The sequence below is a fragment of the Hyla sarda genome, chromosome 1 (genome assembly GCF_029499605.1).
Source record: "Hyla sarda isolate aHylSar1 chromosome 1, aHylSar1.hap1, whole genome shotgun sequence".
Classification (NCBI taxonomy): domain Eukaryota; kingdom Metazoa; phylum Chordata; class Amphibia; order Anura; family Hylidae; genus Hyla; species Hyla sarda.
The window spans coordinates 602,783,358-602,800,453 of record NC_079189.1 but is presented as its reverse complement, the minus strand read 5'-3'; the positions used below and the strand labels follow the sequence as shown (position 1 = coordinate 602,800,453).

Genomic DNA, 17,096 nt, shown 5'->3' with positions numbered 1-17,096 from the left:
AATCGATACAATACAGACCTCTACTAGTAAATACAAAGAGCACGCATCATTTCTGCAGTTTGAAACTAGGATGAAGGAGAATCTTGAAACCACTATTACGGAAATTAAACAATATAGCGAAAAGAGACCTACAGGACTATCGCAATAGTACTGTGTTTCCGTGGCCACAGGCAGGCCCTAAAGCATCTACCCCGCAATCCATCCTGAAAAACAAAGGACGGAGACGCCATAAGTCCAAGGATGCGAGAGACAGTTTCAATTCCTCGGAGTTCGGATCTTTGGATTCGATCCCTGTTCCAGCTGATTCATCCCCGGCTGCTGAGTCATTAACCCCTGCGGCTGCCTCGTCAGCGTCACCTGCATTGGTGAAGTCTGGGTGGACTAAATCTACTTCATCAAAGAACACCGAGCAGGGCGTAAGAATCGCCCAGCCACACCACAACACGAGGTACAGCCACAGGAGGTAAGAACAATTCTTATATTTAATTTATCAGCCAAAATCCTGTCTCCAGCGCAAATCACTGCCCTCTCTAAAGGACTTTCTTTCCCCCCCCCCTCCCCCCCACACACACACACAGACGTCGGTTTGATTTTTTTCAGACGGTTTTGGATATAAATAAATTTATTCGCTATATTACTGTCCGCAAAAAAAAATTTCTGCTGTGGTAAATGAAAGTGATAATAGTGTTACTGCTTAGCAGGAACTTCATGGTGGGGGTAACATTGAGGAGAGAGCATAGCGATGTGGGGTCCCGGGATGGGGTAACTTCCTTTATGTTTGATGATCTGATTGTATTATCCAATTTACAGCAACTAGGATCGGAGACTACGGTTGAGGGAGTTAATCCTCCCTTCAGCATTAGGAACCCCGAGTTCTAACCAATCAACTCCAGAACCTCGGTTCTTGACCAGTTCCAGGATTTGGTTGAGCGTGAACTTCTGGATTTATCTAGAAAAAGTATTGGTTATAAAGAAGCTCCTCAGAATTTAACCCAGCAGGGACGCTCTGCCTTGCAGGACCTCATCAAGTCGGACGACTTAGTCGGACGAAAGGCTGACAAGGGTGGGGCTATTGTTATTCTTGACAAGGGTGTGTACCGCAAACTCAATACGGATATGCTTGGTGATTCTACCATGTACAGACTCTTGTGGAGTGATCCCACCTTCATATTCAAGAAGCACCTGAAAATCCTCGTGGACCTTGGAGTGGAAGGGGGTTATTTCACGGTTAAGGAGGCTGAATATAATTTTGTCCACCATCCTGTGACCCCTATTTTTCATTCCCTCCCTAAAGTCCACAAGGAGGTCCCCCCCCCTGATGCGTCCCATAGTGGCTGGCATCTCCTCCCTCAACGAACGCTTGTGTGCGCGGGTTGATTCGATGTTACAACCGTTGATAGAGGAGATGCCGGGCTACATCAAGGAAATGGGACACCTCCTTTCTGTTTTTGATAAGATGGTGTAGCAATCCGACTGGGCTTGGGTCACTGCTGATGTTACATCCTTATATTCAGTTATACCACGTGATCAAGCTGCGGTTGCCCTCACCTGGTTCTTGAGTACATATTCTGGGTACTCCGGTGGTCTGCAGGAATTTATCTTCGAGGTGGTGGAATTTTTATTTACACACACTTTTTTTTATGTTTGATGGCCACCGGAGCATCTATGAAGGCTAAGTTCTTCCCCTCTCTTGCTCACATTTACATGTGTTGGTGGGAGAGGAGCACTCTCTTTTCCCCCAGCAACCCTTTTGCACCCAAGATCCAATGGTATGGCCGCTACATTGACGACCTCCTGTTTATTTGGGGGTCTGAAGTAGCAGCCATTGAGGTCTTTTCTAAATACTTAAATATGAATGAGGCAAATTTGTGCTTCACAATCTCATCAGGGGCTGCAGAGGTCTCCTTTTTGGATCTTAAACTATTGGGGTGCCTTGAGACACGTAGGATTATCACCAGTACTTTTCGTAAGCCAAGTGCAGTTAATTCTATTCTCCATGCTGCCTCGTGCCATCTCCCCCATGAGGCAAAAAATTAGCATGATGGGGAGATGGTGCGGGCCAGACGTAACTGCACTCGGGATGCGGACTTTGAAGAGGAGACTAGAGAGATAGGACTATGTTTACAGAGTAGGGGCTACCAAAGAGGGCAGATAGAACATGCTAAAGAAGTGGCAAGGTCAAAAAAATAGATCTGACCTCACTTTGGGCAAAAAATCCCTCAAACGACACAAGAATACTGGGCAACAACCAGTTACCTTTGTCACTCAGTATGGTTTGGATTTGAAAGCAATAACTAACATTATACATAAATTACTAGTGACCCAAATTACAAGTCCGTATTCACTGAAGGCTATAGGTGTGTGTCGAGAAGAGCGCCTACTATAGGCCAACTAATCTCTCCTAGTCCCTTCACATCAAAAACTATTAGATCACCTACTTGACCAATACAGGCACCTACAAATGTGGCCACAGCAAGTGTATGTGTCGCAATGTTATGTTTACATCTAAAGAATTTAGTTCCTCTTTGAGAGATGAGGTTTATACTATCAAACAATACATTAACCTCTTAAGGACGCAGGGCGTACCTGTACGCCCTGCGCCCGGTCCTGGTATTTAAAACGCATTTGATTATATCTTTTATATTTCTGTCTGATATAATGGTGTAAATACTTTGTTAGTGTTTTTTAGTATTGTATTTTTCTACATATGTCCATATTATTTATGGTATATTTTAACAGTTAGATATTACTTTATTGTGGCATATTAAATGTGAGAACATTTTATTGCACATATCTTTGTAATGGAGTTTGCTTGATGTGGCGGAGTGTTTTACCTGTTGTCATGGCAAATGATTGCATCTGTGTTCAGGATTATGTCCCCCATATAGGAAATCCAAACTTGTGACTCTGTATCAGTATGACTAAGATCGCTTAGACGATCGAAACGCGTCACTGCTGTCCTGGTCCGTGTGTGTTGCTGCACTGAAATAAATATTCCTGCATTCGAGCTGCTGCGCTGGATATTTTCTTATTTATGATGGTGACATTAAGGACGCAGCCAATCTTATTTTTGCATTTTCGTTTTTTCCTCCTCGCACTCTAAAAATCATAACTCTTTTATATTTTTCATCCACAGACTAGTATGAGGGCTTATCTTTTGTGTGACCAGTTGTCCTTTGTAATGACATCACTCACTTTACCATAAAATGTACGGCGAAATGAAAAAAATTATTTGTGTTAGGAAATTGAAAAGAAAACAGCAATATTGCTAATTTTGCAAGGTTTCGTTTTCACGCTGTACAATTTACGGTAAAAATGACGTCTTCTTTATTCTGTGAGTCAATACGAATTAAATGATACCCATGATTATATATTTTTCTATTATTGTACCGCTTTAACAAAAATCGCAAACTTTTTAACAAAATGAGTGCATTTAAAAACCAGTCTATTTTGATGCCCTATAACTTATTCATTTTTCCGTATAAGCGGCGGTATGAGGGCTCCTTTTTTGTGCCATCATCTGTACTTTTTATTGGTACCACATTTGCATATATTAAACTTTTAATACATTTGAAATTTTTTTTTTTATATTATGTGACCAAAAAGCCGCAATTTTGGACTTTTTTTTTTTTTTTAACGTTTACGCCATTCACCATACGGGATCAGTAGCATTATATTTTGATAGTTCGGACATTTACGCACGCGGTGATACCAAATATGTTTATTAATCTTTTTTTTATTACTTTCTGGGGGTAGAAATGGGAAAAAGGGACAATTTAAATTTTTATTGGGGGAGGCGATTTTTTTTTTTTTACAATCTGTGTCGGCAGCGGCGGCGTTAGGAATGCGGAAGCTTGCAGCACGCTGTGACAATCATGTCAATAGGAGGAGGCGTGACGGCTATGACTTATCAGTCACGCCTCCTCCCATAGAAGTGAATGGAGGGGGCGCGGTGGCCGCATCAACAGTCATCGGGCACAGATTGGAGTTTGCTCCGTACACTGAATGACGGGGCGCAGTGCTGGCAATCGCAGGGCTCCCCAGCGGCAGGACCCTCGCCATCTAACATCTTATCCCCTATGCATTGGATAGGGGAGAAGAAGTTTGGGGCAGAGTACCCCTTTAATTGCATAATATATGTCCATAAAATAAACAATTCATTTCCACACGATTTACACAACAAAGAAATGGGATACAATTATTTTAGTTTTTTTCACTTTTCAAGTCGCACTTCACATAAATTACCGTCCAATGAACCCAAACTGATTGTGTGGTAGATGAAAAGTCACAAAAAAACGCACACATGTTTACTCCGCCAAATAAAATAGTTTTTTTAACAAAACAAACTTTTCCAACATTCTGGTCATGAAATCTGCTTCTTTTGTGTGTGAATTCTCTGATGTTCAACAAGATTTGATTTCTGATTAAAACATTTCCCACATTCTTGGCATGAAAATGGCTTCTCTCCTGTGTGAATTCTCACATGTCTATCAAGCTGTGATTTGAAAATAAAACATTTTCCACATTCTTGGCATGAAAATGGCTTCTTCCCTGTGTGATTTCTCACATGGATATTAAGTTCTGTTTTGAGAATAAAACATTTTCCACATTCTGAGCATGAAAAGGGCTTCTCACATGTGTGAATTCCCTGATGTGCACTAAGAGATGATTTCTTAGTAAAACATTTCCCACATTCGTGGCATGGAAATGGCTTCTCCCCTGTGTGAGTTCTCTGATGTGCAACAAGATATGATTTCAGAGTAAAACATTTCCCACATTCTTGGCATGAAAATGGCTTCTCCCCTGTGTGAGTTAACACATGTCGAACAAGATGTGGTTTGATAGTAAAACATTTCCCACATTCTTCGCAGGAAAATGGCTTCTCTCCAGTGTGAATTCTCACATGTCTATAAAGCTCTGATTTGAAAATAAAACATTTCCCACATTCTTGGCATGAAAAAAGTTTCTTCCCTGTGTGAATTCTCTGATGCCCAACAAGATGTGACTTAACATTCACAGATGACAGATGTTGGCTGTGAAGGGCTGAGGGTGTATCTGGGATAATGGAATGTTCTTCATATGTATCTTGTGTGATATCATCATCTGCTTTATAATATGAAGATATAAGATTCTCTTCTGATCTCCTGGTACAAGAATCTGCTGAGGATAAGACAGTTTATGTTATTTATCAATAATAGAACATTTAACATTTTGCACACATGTACAGTCAGTCCCGTGTACAGTCAGTCCCATGTCCAGTCAGTCCCATGTACAGTCAGTCCCATGTACAGTCAGTCCCATGTCCAGTCAGTCACATATATAGTTATTGCTGAATTATTCCACGACATCATAGAATTTGACAATAGAAATTGACATCATAGAACATTCTCCCCATCTGATCTAATCATTTTCTGAACCCCAGATATGAACAAACAACACTGATGGCACTACAAAGCCCAGCATATTACACTGCAGGAAAGAATCTATTATATTTTCCTCTACTGTGTATGGCTGTGCTTCCCAACCAGGGTGTCTCCAGCTGTTGTATTGTTTTCCACCAGAGTACCCCCTTAATTTCGTAATGACCGGGTCAATTTTCATTTTTGCATTTTAGTTTTCCCCCCCCTCACTTTCAAAGAGCCAGAACCCTTTATTTTTTCTATCCACAGACCCATACGAGGGCTTGTTTTTTGAAAGACAAATTGTACTTTGTAATGACACCTTTTGTGTTACCATAAAGTGTACTGCCAAACTGGAAAAAAAACTGCAGGTAAAAAAACAAAAGAAAAGAGTAATAATAATAATGCATCCAAAAATACTTTATTTTTTATAGAGCATGTTTTTTATTTTACTATTGTTAAAAAAAAAATAAAAAAATATCTATATATATCAATTCAAACTCCCCCAATTCGGACCTTCAATAGTCCAACTTTATTTTTCACTCTACAGGTCTGTATGGAGGCTCATATTTTGTAGATGGGATTTTTTTGACAGATTTTTTTATGCATTTCTTCCGCATTTTTGAATTTTTTGAGACAAGAAAAAATCCTCAATTCTAGCGTTTAATATTTATTTTTGATTACTCTGTTTACTATGTAGGATATTTAACATATTTTGATAATTCAGAATTTTTTTTTCTTTTGTTCATAGATTTCATTTGAAAAAAAACAAAAACGAAGTGCAAGTGATTAAAATTTTTAAAATTTTATTTGTTAATTTTTTCCCCCAAGTCTCTCAAAAGGGCATTTATAAGCAATCACTAGATTGCTTATACAGATCAACACTATGCTAGTTAGATCAGTTCTTTGCTGGCACAGCCTGCCTGAGGCAAACTATCGGTAGAATTACTATGGTGGGCACACGGCTGCCATAGTGACCGATCAGCGCCACAATCACATTGCAGGGATGCCAATCGGGCACCTGACACTTAGCCTTTTAAATGCCGCAATCAATTGTAGCACTTTTGTTTGCTGCATTTAAAGGCTCAAATAACCGACATCAGCGGGATCACTGATGTCAGTCATTGTCAGAAAGTGCAGGGTGCTGATAGCAGCCGACACCCGCCATATATATTTTCTGTTAGAGTGCAGCTGTCATACATGTACAGGAGTCTGCATGACGTTGGCCTCTTGAATCAGTAAACCTGCGGTCAACAATTTTCTCCTACCCCCAAACCCTAAAGACAGGAAGGGCGCAAGCTATCAAATAATCCAAAAGATACTCTTCACTCCCTCTTTATATTCCACATACATTTTAGTGAAAAGTCTGCAACAATGTTGATTTCCACAGGACAAGTGCCCCAGCCTTCTGAACATCTGGTTCAGAAGGCCTGGAGCAGTGGCTGCAACGTCACTGCCAAGCTCCCTTATGACATCATGGCCACACCCCTCCATTGATGTCTATAGGAGGGGGCTCCGTCGCTAGACATCTTATCCCCTATCCAAAGGATAAGATATTTGATGGCGGGGATTCCGCTGCCAGGGACCCCCGCGATCTCTGCTGCGGCACCCCAGACATCCGATGCACGGAGAAAACTTCACTCCGTGCCGGATGACTGGCAATGCAGGGCCGGAGACTTGTGACATCACGCCCCCTCAATGCAGGTCTATGGGAGGGATTTGCATTGAGGGAGCATGGCCGTGACATCACGAGCCTCCGGCGCTTCACCCGACGCTCTAAACAAATGACAGGTGCAGCAGGGCGATCCGCTTCATGCAATCAGCAATTTTCCGCTTTGTTTTTAACGACAAACGGTATTATTTGCTCATGTCTGTTATGATGGGCAGCAAATTTGAAGGAGGTCTGGCAGAACCGGAAGTATTACTTGCCGGACCACCTCCGTCATCTCTCTGCCAGGTCCTTATACTATGCTTATAGTAAATGAATGGAGAAGGGGGTCCAGCTCTCAGATGAATCGCCGTTAAAACATAGCTTTTACTAAGTCATATTAAAACATGGAACAAACAAAAAACCTAATAGTGCGTTAAAAACTGCACCCCAACTCGTTTCGAGCCTATGACAAGCTCTTGCCATAAGCTAGAAATGTGTCAGCGTGCTGTGTTTTCTTTGTTAAATCAGAAAAGTTTATTGAACATTTTAGCATAAAACAAAAACATACACAAACCCCAAACTCCCAACCCACCCCCATCCCTCCCACACAAAAAACTCCCTCCCCCTCCCCCCATGTCCTTCCCGGTAAACAGACTGAGGTATCAGTACAGAGAAGTTAGTAGTGCAGTATCAGACCATAGTCCGCACACAAGGAATGGCAGTATGGCATAAAATGTATCCTCATAGAAAAATCAGCACTACTCTTGAACATTATGGTATATGAACAAGTACAAGCAAAGAAGCGTTAAACATATATGAAAAGTGCAGGCAGAGAACAATTGCATAGACATCCCACATAGTCACAGACCATATTAAGGAACAGACCCTCCCGAACCCCCCATCAACACTTCCATAGGAGTACTGTGTAAGTACACGGATGGCAAACCAGGAGTATCAATCCAGGGACCCCAGATGAGTTCAAATTTACGTATGGCTTTACGTTTAAGATATACACCTTTCTCCAATCTGATGATATGATTCAGTTTGACAATGAGCTCAGAAATAGTAGGAGGGGTAGCCCTCAACCAGTGTTGCGCAATCAATTTACGAGCCAGGTACAAGATTCTACTAATACCTAAACAAAGTCCACTATATTCATCCAACCCATCCAAATAAGCTAGGATACACGTCAAGGGAGATAAATCAAACGGGCAGCCATACACTTTCCTAATCAAGTGCCCCACATCTAACCAGAACTGTAAGTGGAGCGCAATCCCACATCACATGGAGCAAATGGGCATTAGGCAAAGAGCATCGGGGGCAACAGGAGTCCAGCCGCACCCCGATCCTATGCAGGAAAGCAGGAGTACGATATACTCGATTCAATAGAAAAATTTGGGACACCCGATGAGCCTCCGATACGGCAAGCCTCGGGGTCATAGCCAAAATCTGCGTCCATTGCCCATCCGACAAGGGACCCACATCCACCTCCCATTTAACCCTAGCCGTTAAGGGATAGGCTTCATGATAGGAGGACAGCAATTCCATATACAATGCTGAGATCACCCCCTTAGTGGAGTCCCGAGTGAACAAATCATTCACCACCACAGAGGAGCCGACAGTCAAGTCACAGGCTCGAGACTGCGCATCCAAAGCATGTCTGAACTGCAGGTAGCGGTAAAAAAAGAATGTGGTAAATTAAAATCTATCTGCAGCTGAGCAAATGACTTCAATGCCGGCCCATCATACATCTGGGAAAGATATAGAACCCCATGAAAAACCCAAAGGGCAACATCAGGCAGGGAGCTCAATCCAGGGAGGTAAGGATTATGCCATAAAGGAGAGTACATTACAAAAACAGGATCTCGCAGGAGTTCCTTAAACTTCATCCAGACCTTACGAATAAGGATAAAGTTAGGGGGAAGGTCCGGGGGACGAGTCTGAGTGGCCAGTTCTAGTAGGTAAATGGGGGTCATGTTGCCAATACGTTTTGAGATAAGCTCGCCCGTACGTCCCATGGTATCTAAATTCGCCCATCCCTTCAGCTGCTGAACCTGCGAAGCCAGAAAATACAACCAGGGGTTCGGGACAGATAAGCCACCCTCCTCTTTACCACGCTGCAATGTTTCAAGACGGATTCTAGCAGTTCTACCGTTCCAGATAAGTTCCCTATACAGGGCCTGAATCCTATGAAAATATTTCATAGAGATCCAAACAGGGGAGTTATGCAGAATATATAGAAACTGAGGCATATGGACCATTTTCACTAAGTTAGATCTACCCACCATAGAGAGGGGAAGCCTACGCCAAGTAACCACTTTCTGAGAGCTGCGATCTAATAATGGAAGAAGATTTAGAGTAACATAATCTAAGGGGAGAGCAGTAACAGATACACCTAGATATTTAAATCTAGAGACCACTGGGAGGCCAACCCTATCGAGCACTGGCATTGGGGGGACAGGATCAAGAGGAAGGAGTGTGGATTTGTCCCAATTGATGGCTAGGCCGGAGTAACTACCATAAGACTCAATAATGGATATTAGGGGTGCCAGGGAGTGTGGAGTATCCCCAGGAAAAGGAGCATGTCATCAGCATAGAGGGCAATACATTCCTCCAAATTCCCATAACAAAAGCCCTTGACCTAAGAGGTGGTCCTAAATATTGCCGCCAGAGGTTCTATTGCAATAGCAAATAGAAAAGGGGAGAGGGGGCACCCCTGGTGAGTCCCACACCCCAGTGGAAATGAGTGGGAAAGCAAGCCGTTAGCCCGGATTCTAGCACGGGGATCAGCATACAGTAACTAAACCCAGTTTAAAAACACTGGCCCAAATCCCATGTGCTGCCTCACACTCCAAAGAAAAGTCCACTCAACACTGTCAAAGGCTTTGGCAGCGTCAAGTGACAGTACAGCCCTACACACAGCATTCTCAGGCAGCAGCTGTTAATTTAAATAAAGCCTCCTAATATTATCAGTCATTGATTTCCCAGGCATAAACCCCGTCTGGTCCCCATGAATAAAGGTAGTTATGACCCCCAAAAGCCGGTTGGCTATGACCTCGCCAGCAGTTTCACATCAGAGCATAACAGGGAAATTGGCCTGTACGAGCCCGCCAAATGCGGGTCCTTACCGGGCTTCAACAGCAGCACTATGATAGCTTCTAACATAGACCCTGGCAGGCCCTCACCCCCCGCCGCCACTTGCATAACCTCTAGCAACCTGGGCAAAAACACTTCCTGAAATTGTTAAAGATAATCATTAGGGAGTCCGTCAACTCCCGGCGATTTCTCAGAGGGCAGTGCCCCTAATGAAGCCTCCAGTTCTTCAAGTGTAATAGGTTCATCTAAAATATCTCTCTGAGCCTGCGACAGCGCCGGGAGCGGGATGTCAGAAACAAATTGGTCAGCAACAGTTAAGTCATGTGATAATTTAGAGGAATATGTTTCCCGGTAAAAGGACACCAAAACATCTACAATGGCCTTATCGTCCCGAACCAGCATCCCGGCACTATCACAAAGACAAGGGATACAGGAGGACCCCTGCTGAGCCCGAACAGTACTCTCACCACTCTCAAAGTAGCGCTGCTGTTGAAAAAAGCGATTATTGTCTGTCATTTGTAACAAATGGGAATCCAATAAGGCTTGTAATGACTGCCAGTTACTTTTATTTGAGTCAGAGGGGTCCTGAAGGAACTGGCCTTCCGCCAGGAGCACCTGCTGCTGTAACGAGGTTTGAATTGCCCTATTCTTGGTCTTGCAGGTAGTAATATCTCTAATAAGCATGCCCCTAACATAAGCTTTTAAGGAATCCCAGACCATACCCACTGAGGCGGTTCCCGCATTGATCTCAAGAAAGGGGGTAATATCTGAAGCAAGTGTACGGCCCACAGAGGAGACCTGGAGCCAAAAGGGATTTAGGCGCCATAGGGATCCCCGCATCCCAGGGTGGGGAGCAAATGTAAAACGTACAAGTAGGGGCGAATGGTCAGAAAGAGTACGGGGGAGATACTCCACCGACCCTACTAGGGGAAAAATTTAATCATTACCCAACGCAAGATCAATGCGGGAAAGTGTGCAATGAGAACTAGAAAAACAGGAGTATTGTAACTTTGTAGGGTGGCGCCTCCTCCACAAATCCGCCCACCCCACCTCCTCCACAAATCTAGCTAGACCCGTGGGACCCGAAACTCCAGATGATCCTCTAACAGGAAACAGGTACCTTCCGGCAGCAGCAGGTATGGGATTAAAGTAGGAATAGGATAATTAACAGGATTTGTAGCAGAGCTCCGGTCTCGAGCCACCGCTCACATGCCGCGCTAGGCCAGGCCCAGCATGCTGTTTTGAATGCACTATTAGTTTTTTTGTTTTCGTTTGTTCCATGTTTTAATATGACTTAGTAAAAGCTATGTTTTAACAGTGATTCATCTGAGAGCTGGACCCCCTTCTCCATTCATTTGCTATACCCGGGAAGCTGCCCGCATAGTCAGTGCTCCAGAAATTGAATTCCCTCCTCCGAACGTCTGTGATACCTACATACACGCCATCATGGTCTCCAAATTGGGGGCGCCGACGTTATCTATCCCTATGAAGTTTGAACAGCTCTGCAGCCAGGGCCTTCTCTCTGATATGTTCTCTATTTTATAATGCTCCAGTGGGAGATGGTATAGGTAATATCACTTGCTCAGTTATATGAGATATGGCGGTGGGGTGGTGGGGGTTGACCCTTCATATCTTTTGGTCATGCCCATTGATAGGGGGTTTTGGGCTGAGGTTGGCCGGTTGGTGATGGATTTGTTTGGGGTTGTACCTTTGGACCCTATGCTTTACCTCTTTCACTTGTCTCTCTTCCTTCCTTGGGGTAGAAGGGTGTTACATTACTTCTTTTTTTTTTTAAATCAGATATTTTTTATTAAGTTTTTTTAAAACACAGTTTTACAATAACAGACATCACCCAACAACCCCCTTACCTTACGCCTATCTTGTTAAGGAACAGTGGAGTCTTATATACTCTATGTATAAAAAACAGCTGGGACAACCGGTTAGATTCCGATACAGACAAAAATGGAGTAAGCGCCAGTACAATGCTCCACTCCTCGTCAGTTAGGACCCCAAGGTCCCTCTCCCATTTAGACCGGACCGTCAAAGGGAAACCCTCGTGATAAAAGCTAAGCAATTCCCCATAACGCCAAGAAATCACACCAGCTTACTCTTTCTTAGTTACAATAGATTCTAGTACATTATTAGACTGTACAGTTAACAGTCCCATCCGTTTCTGCATCTCATAGGCATGGCGGATCTGTAAGTAACGGTAAAATGAGGAGCGAGGTAGGGAAAATTCTTCTTGCAAGTTCTCAAAAGACCGAACCACCCCCTGACCAACCAATTGACTCAATTCACAGAGTCCACTCCTCTCCCAGAACTCAGTATCAGCATACGAATTAAAGACAGTCAAACCAGGGTTATGCCACAGCGGTGTAAATTTAAGATAGCTTGTTATACCTAGCAGTTTTTCCGCATGGCCCCACAGTTTACACAGTAATCGAGTCGTGGGAGAGGAGTCAGGAGGTCTGGTAAGAGCCCCAATCTCCAGAATGTGTAGCGGTATTCTACCCCCATGCTTAATCATAAACAGTCGGCCCGTAGGACCTAATGTGGGAAGTGTAGCCCACCCCCTTACCTGATGTAACTGTGACGCAATATAGTACAACCATGGATTCGGTAGTGCTAATCCTCCCGATGATTTACCCCTCTGTAACGTCTCCAATTTAATCCTTGCAGTCCCACCCCCCCAAACTAAACGTCTGAAAAGTCGTTGAATCCTTTGAAAGTGGGCCACCGCAATCAATATCGGAGAGTTCTGTAATATGTACAACAGTTGAGGCATAAGGACTACTTTGACTAGATTCGTATGGCCAACCACCGAGATTGGGAGCTTGCACCATACAGACACTTTTTGAGAGCTCTTATCTAGAAGGGGGACTAGATTACGAGGGACAAAGTCATGTATGGAGGGAGTAATATACATCCCTAGGTACTTAAAGCTAGTGGCTACTTGTATCTTGGAGACAGAAATTTGAGGTATATCTGGCAAGGGGTCAAGAGGCATCAGAACAGACTTGTCCCAATTGATAAGTAATCCTGAAAAGGAACCAAATTCTGCAATAAGAGACATAACAGGGGTTAGTGAATGGGCCGTATCCCCCAGAAATAATAACATGTCATCGGCATAGAGTGCCACCCTCTCTTCTACAGTCCCATACCGAAACCCTATTATATCTGGCGACATCCTCAAAAGGCAAGCTAGGGGCTCGATAGCTATGGCAAAAAGCAAGGGTGACAGGGGACACCCTTGTCTTGTACCCCTCTGCAGAGCAAACGATGGTGAGATCTTACCATTGACTCTGATGCGGGCAACCGGGCTCTGGTAAAGAAGCTTAACATAGGAAAGGAATCTATCCCCAAACCCGTGGCACTCATTACACTCCACAGGTAATCCCATTTGACGCTATTGAATGCTTTGGCAGCGTATAACGAGAAAACCGAGCGAGCTCCTGTACCATCCTGAGACATCTGTAGATTTAAATACACCCTCCTGATATTATCAACTGTAGATTTACCGGGCATAAATCCAGTCTGATCTCCATGGATCAGAGAAAGTATGACCCAGCTAACCTGTTAGCGAGCACCCGAGCCAGCAGCTTCACATCAGCCCCATAAAAGGGGTATTGGTCTATATGAACCCACACACAAAAGGGTCCTTTCCACAAATCAAATAGATCAACCTCAGATAATATGTTAGCAAGTCCAGTCGACCTAGAGTGAGGGGGGGGGGGGGGGTTGGGAACCCCAAAACCTATCCACAGAAGCATCCAGGACTTGGTTGAAGTCTCCACAGATAGGAACAGGGGCTTCTGGAAATCCTGAAATTATAGATAACACTCGATGCACAACATCTCCACTATATGGGGGAGGGATATACAATCCCACAAGTATAAACATACGGTGAGACACCATGCCCAGTAGACAAATATATCTACACTCCGGATCAATGCTAGAGGAGAGTACACTAAACAGGATAGATTTATGGACCAATATACTGACCCCTCTAGCATGAGTGGAAAAAGTAGAATGGAACGAGTGACCAACCCAGGCTCTATGAAGAACCTCAGTGGTGGCCCCCGTCAGTTTGGTCTCAGTAAAACATAATATAGCAGGTTGAAAATGTCTCACCGCATTAAAAATAGCATAGCGTTTTTGACACATCACCCATCCCCCTAACGTTCCATCCTATCAAATTAAAGATCGCCATCATGCATCAAGAAGTAGGTATCGGCCCCAAAAGCAACAAACATACTCATTAGGTTCACAGGAGTACACTTATAGGGAGCATTCTTGGAGAGCACATAGCAGTGGAGGGAGAGACGGAAAACCAAACCAAAATACAGTTGAAAACAGACGAACACCCAGACTCAACACACTGACACAACCACACTAAGCGCCGCGGCACGCGACATCCAGGAGCGCAAACATGCCCACACCAGTCAACAACACTCTTCAGACACAGCCAGAAAATATACCAGGATAAGTATAGCAAGGTGAGTGCACATCGCAACCAGTCACACAGCCAACCAAGCATTTCCAAACATGCTGCAAGAGCACTCCTGCAAAGTAACATGAGTTAACATATCCCTTATGAACACATATCAGTATATCAACTCAAAAGACCTCTCCCCCTCCCCAGAGGATCAAAACAAATGATAATATGCAGTATCAGAGATAGTTCAAACTCCACATCCCCCCCCACAACCCAACCCCCCTCACAACCCAAACAGCGGCAGATATCCTCAATCAGAGAGTGGTAGTCCTAAAAAGAAAACCAACTATTAACAATATTCTATATAGGTTCCACAGAAGATATCATGGCACACGTTCAGTCTGGAGCAGGGACCGGTGAGCCTCCCCGGGCCCTCCGGCGCAATTGAGCCTCATGTGTGTCCAACCAACGGACCACAGCATCCACTCCCTCAAAGAAATGGGTGGTTTCCAGAGCAACCACCCGCAGCCTAGCAGGGTACAGCATAGAGTATTGTAGATCCAGGGAGCGCAGTCTCTTTTTAACATCCATGAAGGAGGCACGTTTCTTCTGCACCTCTGCCGAAAAGTCCGGAAAAAAAGAAATAACCTGGTTATCCACAGTCACCGGCTGTTTCTCTCTAGCAAGTTTAAGTACTAAGTCTCTGTCACGGTAGTGTAGAAGTTTCACTAGCAGAGATCAGGGCGGACCGCCTGGAGGGAATGGCCTCATGGGAACTCAATGGGCCCTCTCCACAGCAAAGAGAGGGGTCAGATTGTCAGCACCAAACACCTCCTTGAGCCAGGTTTCCATGTACTCCGTTGGTGTACGGCTCTCACACTTTTCAGGCAGGCCTATTATCCGCACATTAATACGGCGCAGACGATTTTCCAGATCATCTGCTTTAGCATTGAGCATAACTATGTCTTGACCGTGTCTAGTAGACTCCCGGACTAAAGGCACCACAGTATCCTCCACATCACTAATCAGGCCCTCCACAGCAGAGGTGCGCTCCGTCACTTTTTGCAAATCATGACGCATTAAGGAGATAGCAGACGGCACAGTGCCCACCTGAGCAGTCAGTTGAGAGAGGGTAGAGTTAAATCTTTGTATTTCCGCAAAAACTGCAGCCAGAGTAGGTTCAGCTGCAGGCACAGTCGGGGCAGCAGCCATCACACCAGACAAATCGGGAGGGGTACTAGGCAGTGACACATGTGATTCCACAGCAGAAGCCTGCATAAAAGCATCATAGTCCTCCAGCGGGCCAATGGGAGTTCCCACATCGACCATAGGAAGAGGGGCCTCCTTACCGACCGGTGAATCAGGGGATGGCTGTCTTAGTGCAAATCTCTTAAACTTCGCTGCAACCTCCAGTTGTAGCGTTAATGTATTACTAGATGAGGAAGACCCACCAGCCCCCTGCTGTGAGGGACCCGCTCCCTCCTTATTTCTCCGGACCATAGCTATGGACAGTCAATGTAATAGTAGAAACACACAATATGATATGATATGAATTTCTGATTTCTCTTCAACTGGACAGATCCCTGGCACAGTTCAGCACCGCTTCAGCGGGCGAGGAGCTGGGGGGAGCACAGAGGCTCCAGGAGCAGGGGTAGAAGGCAGGTGATGAAGAAAAGGGGGATCAGGGAGCACCTCCAACCACCCAGGGAGACTCTCAATCCCAGGTATAATGTGCAGGCCAGAGGTGGGCTCCTCCAAGGTTCAGTGGCAGTTCAGTAGAGTAGCACCAATAGCCCCCTTCAATGTATCAACAGGCCCCCCATATGTTTATCAGCCCAGGTGTCCAGGAGCTCTCTCCACCTGCTCCCCCAACGTGGGAGTCCGTCCCACTCTCTCCTACACAGAGCCGTACTCACAGACTGACTGAGCAGGGATTCCAGCAAGAGCCCCGGAAACTCCGGCAGTAGTGCAGCTTCTCCTCCACGTGACGCCGCTCTCCCCACACTGCCAGCACAGTCCCGACCAGCGGATCAGAAGCAGACGCGCCAGGATCCCCGAGGCCACAGAAGAATCCAGCCGCCGCCGCTCCTTTGCGCAGCATCCCCCTCTCCGCCAGTCAAGGCCCGGACCGGAAGCCGCGGAGGGCCACGTCAGAACGCAGTCCAAGGACCGCAGCGGGCCGGATTCCCGACTCCCCCAGCCACCACCGCCGTGACCGGACACCAGAAGCTGTAGCGGAGAGGTCCCGGGTCCGGTGAGTACAACTTCTGCTCCTCCAGGAGCGCTGCAGCGGGGACTCCGGTGCACAATCAGTCACGGAGGGCCACAGGCTTAGCAGCCCAGGACACCACAGGCCGCGGCATGCTCCCCAAACTCCACCTATCCTTCCAATAAAGCCACCACAGGGGGCCCCAAGGTAGCAGGGGTCACAGTGAGAGAGGGAGCAGCCAAAAAAATGCAGGATGGTAGGGATATTAACAGGATTTGGGCACAGGATGGCAGGAGCTCAGTGTCG

The 17,096-nt window shown here is 45.2% G+C and overlaps 1 protein-coding gene across 4 annotated transcripts in view; it reads right to left on the bottom strand.

Annotated features, from left to right (window-relative positions):
* Nucleotides 1–17,096, bottom strand: part of LOC130296879 (oocyte zinc finger protein XlCOF7.1-like) — a 51,349-nt gene that overhangs the window by 20,227 nt on the left and 14,026 nt on the right. Inside the window, exon 7 of one of the 4 annotated variants that reach the window (XM_056548922.1) lies at nt 3,474–5,157. The exons of 1 other annotated variant lie outside the window; for it this stretch is intronic. In XM_056548922.1, coding sequence (XP_056404897.1) covers nt 4,364–5,157 — 794 coding nt within the window. In that variant the 3' untranslated portion in view covers nt 3,474–4,363. Of the gene's footprint in view, nt 1–3,473; nt 5,161–17,096 lie in introns of those variants that run through there. 2 more of the 4 variants (XM_056548901.1, XM_056548911.1) reach the window with 2 other exon arrangements.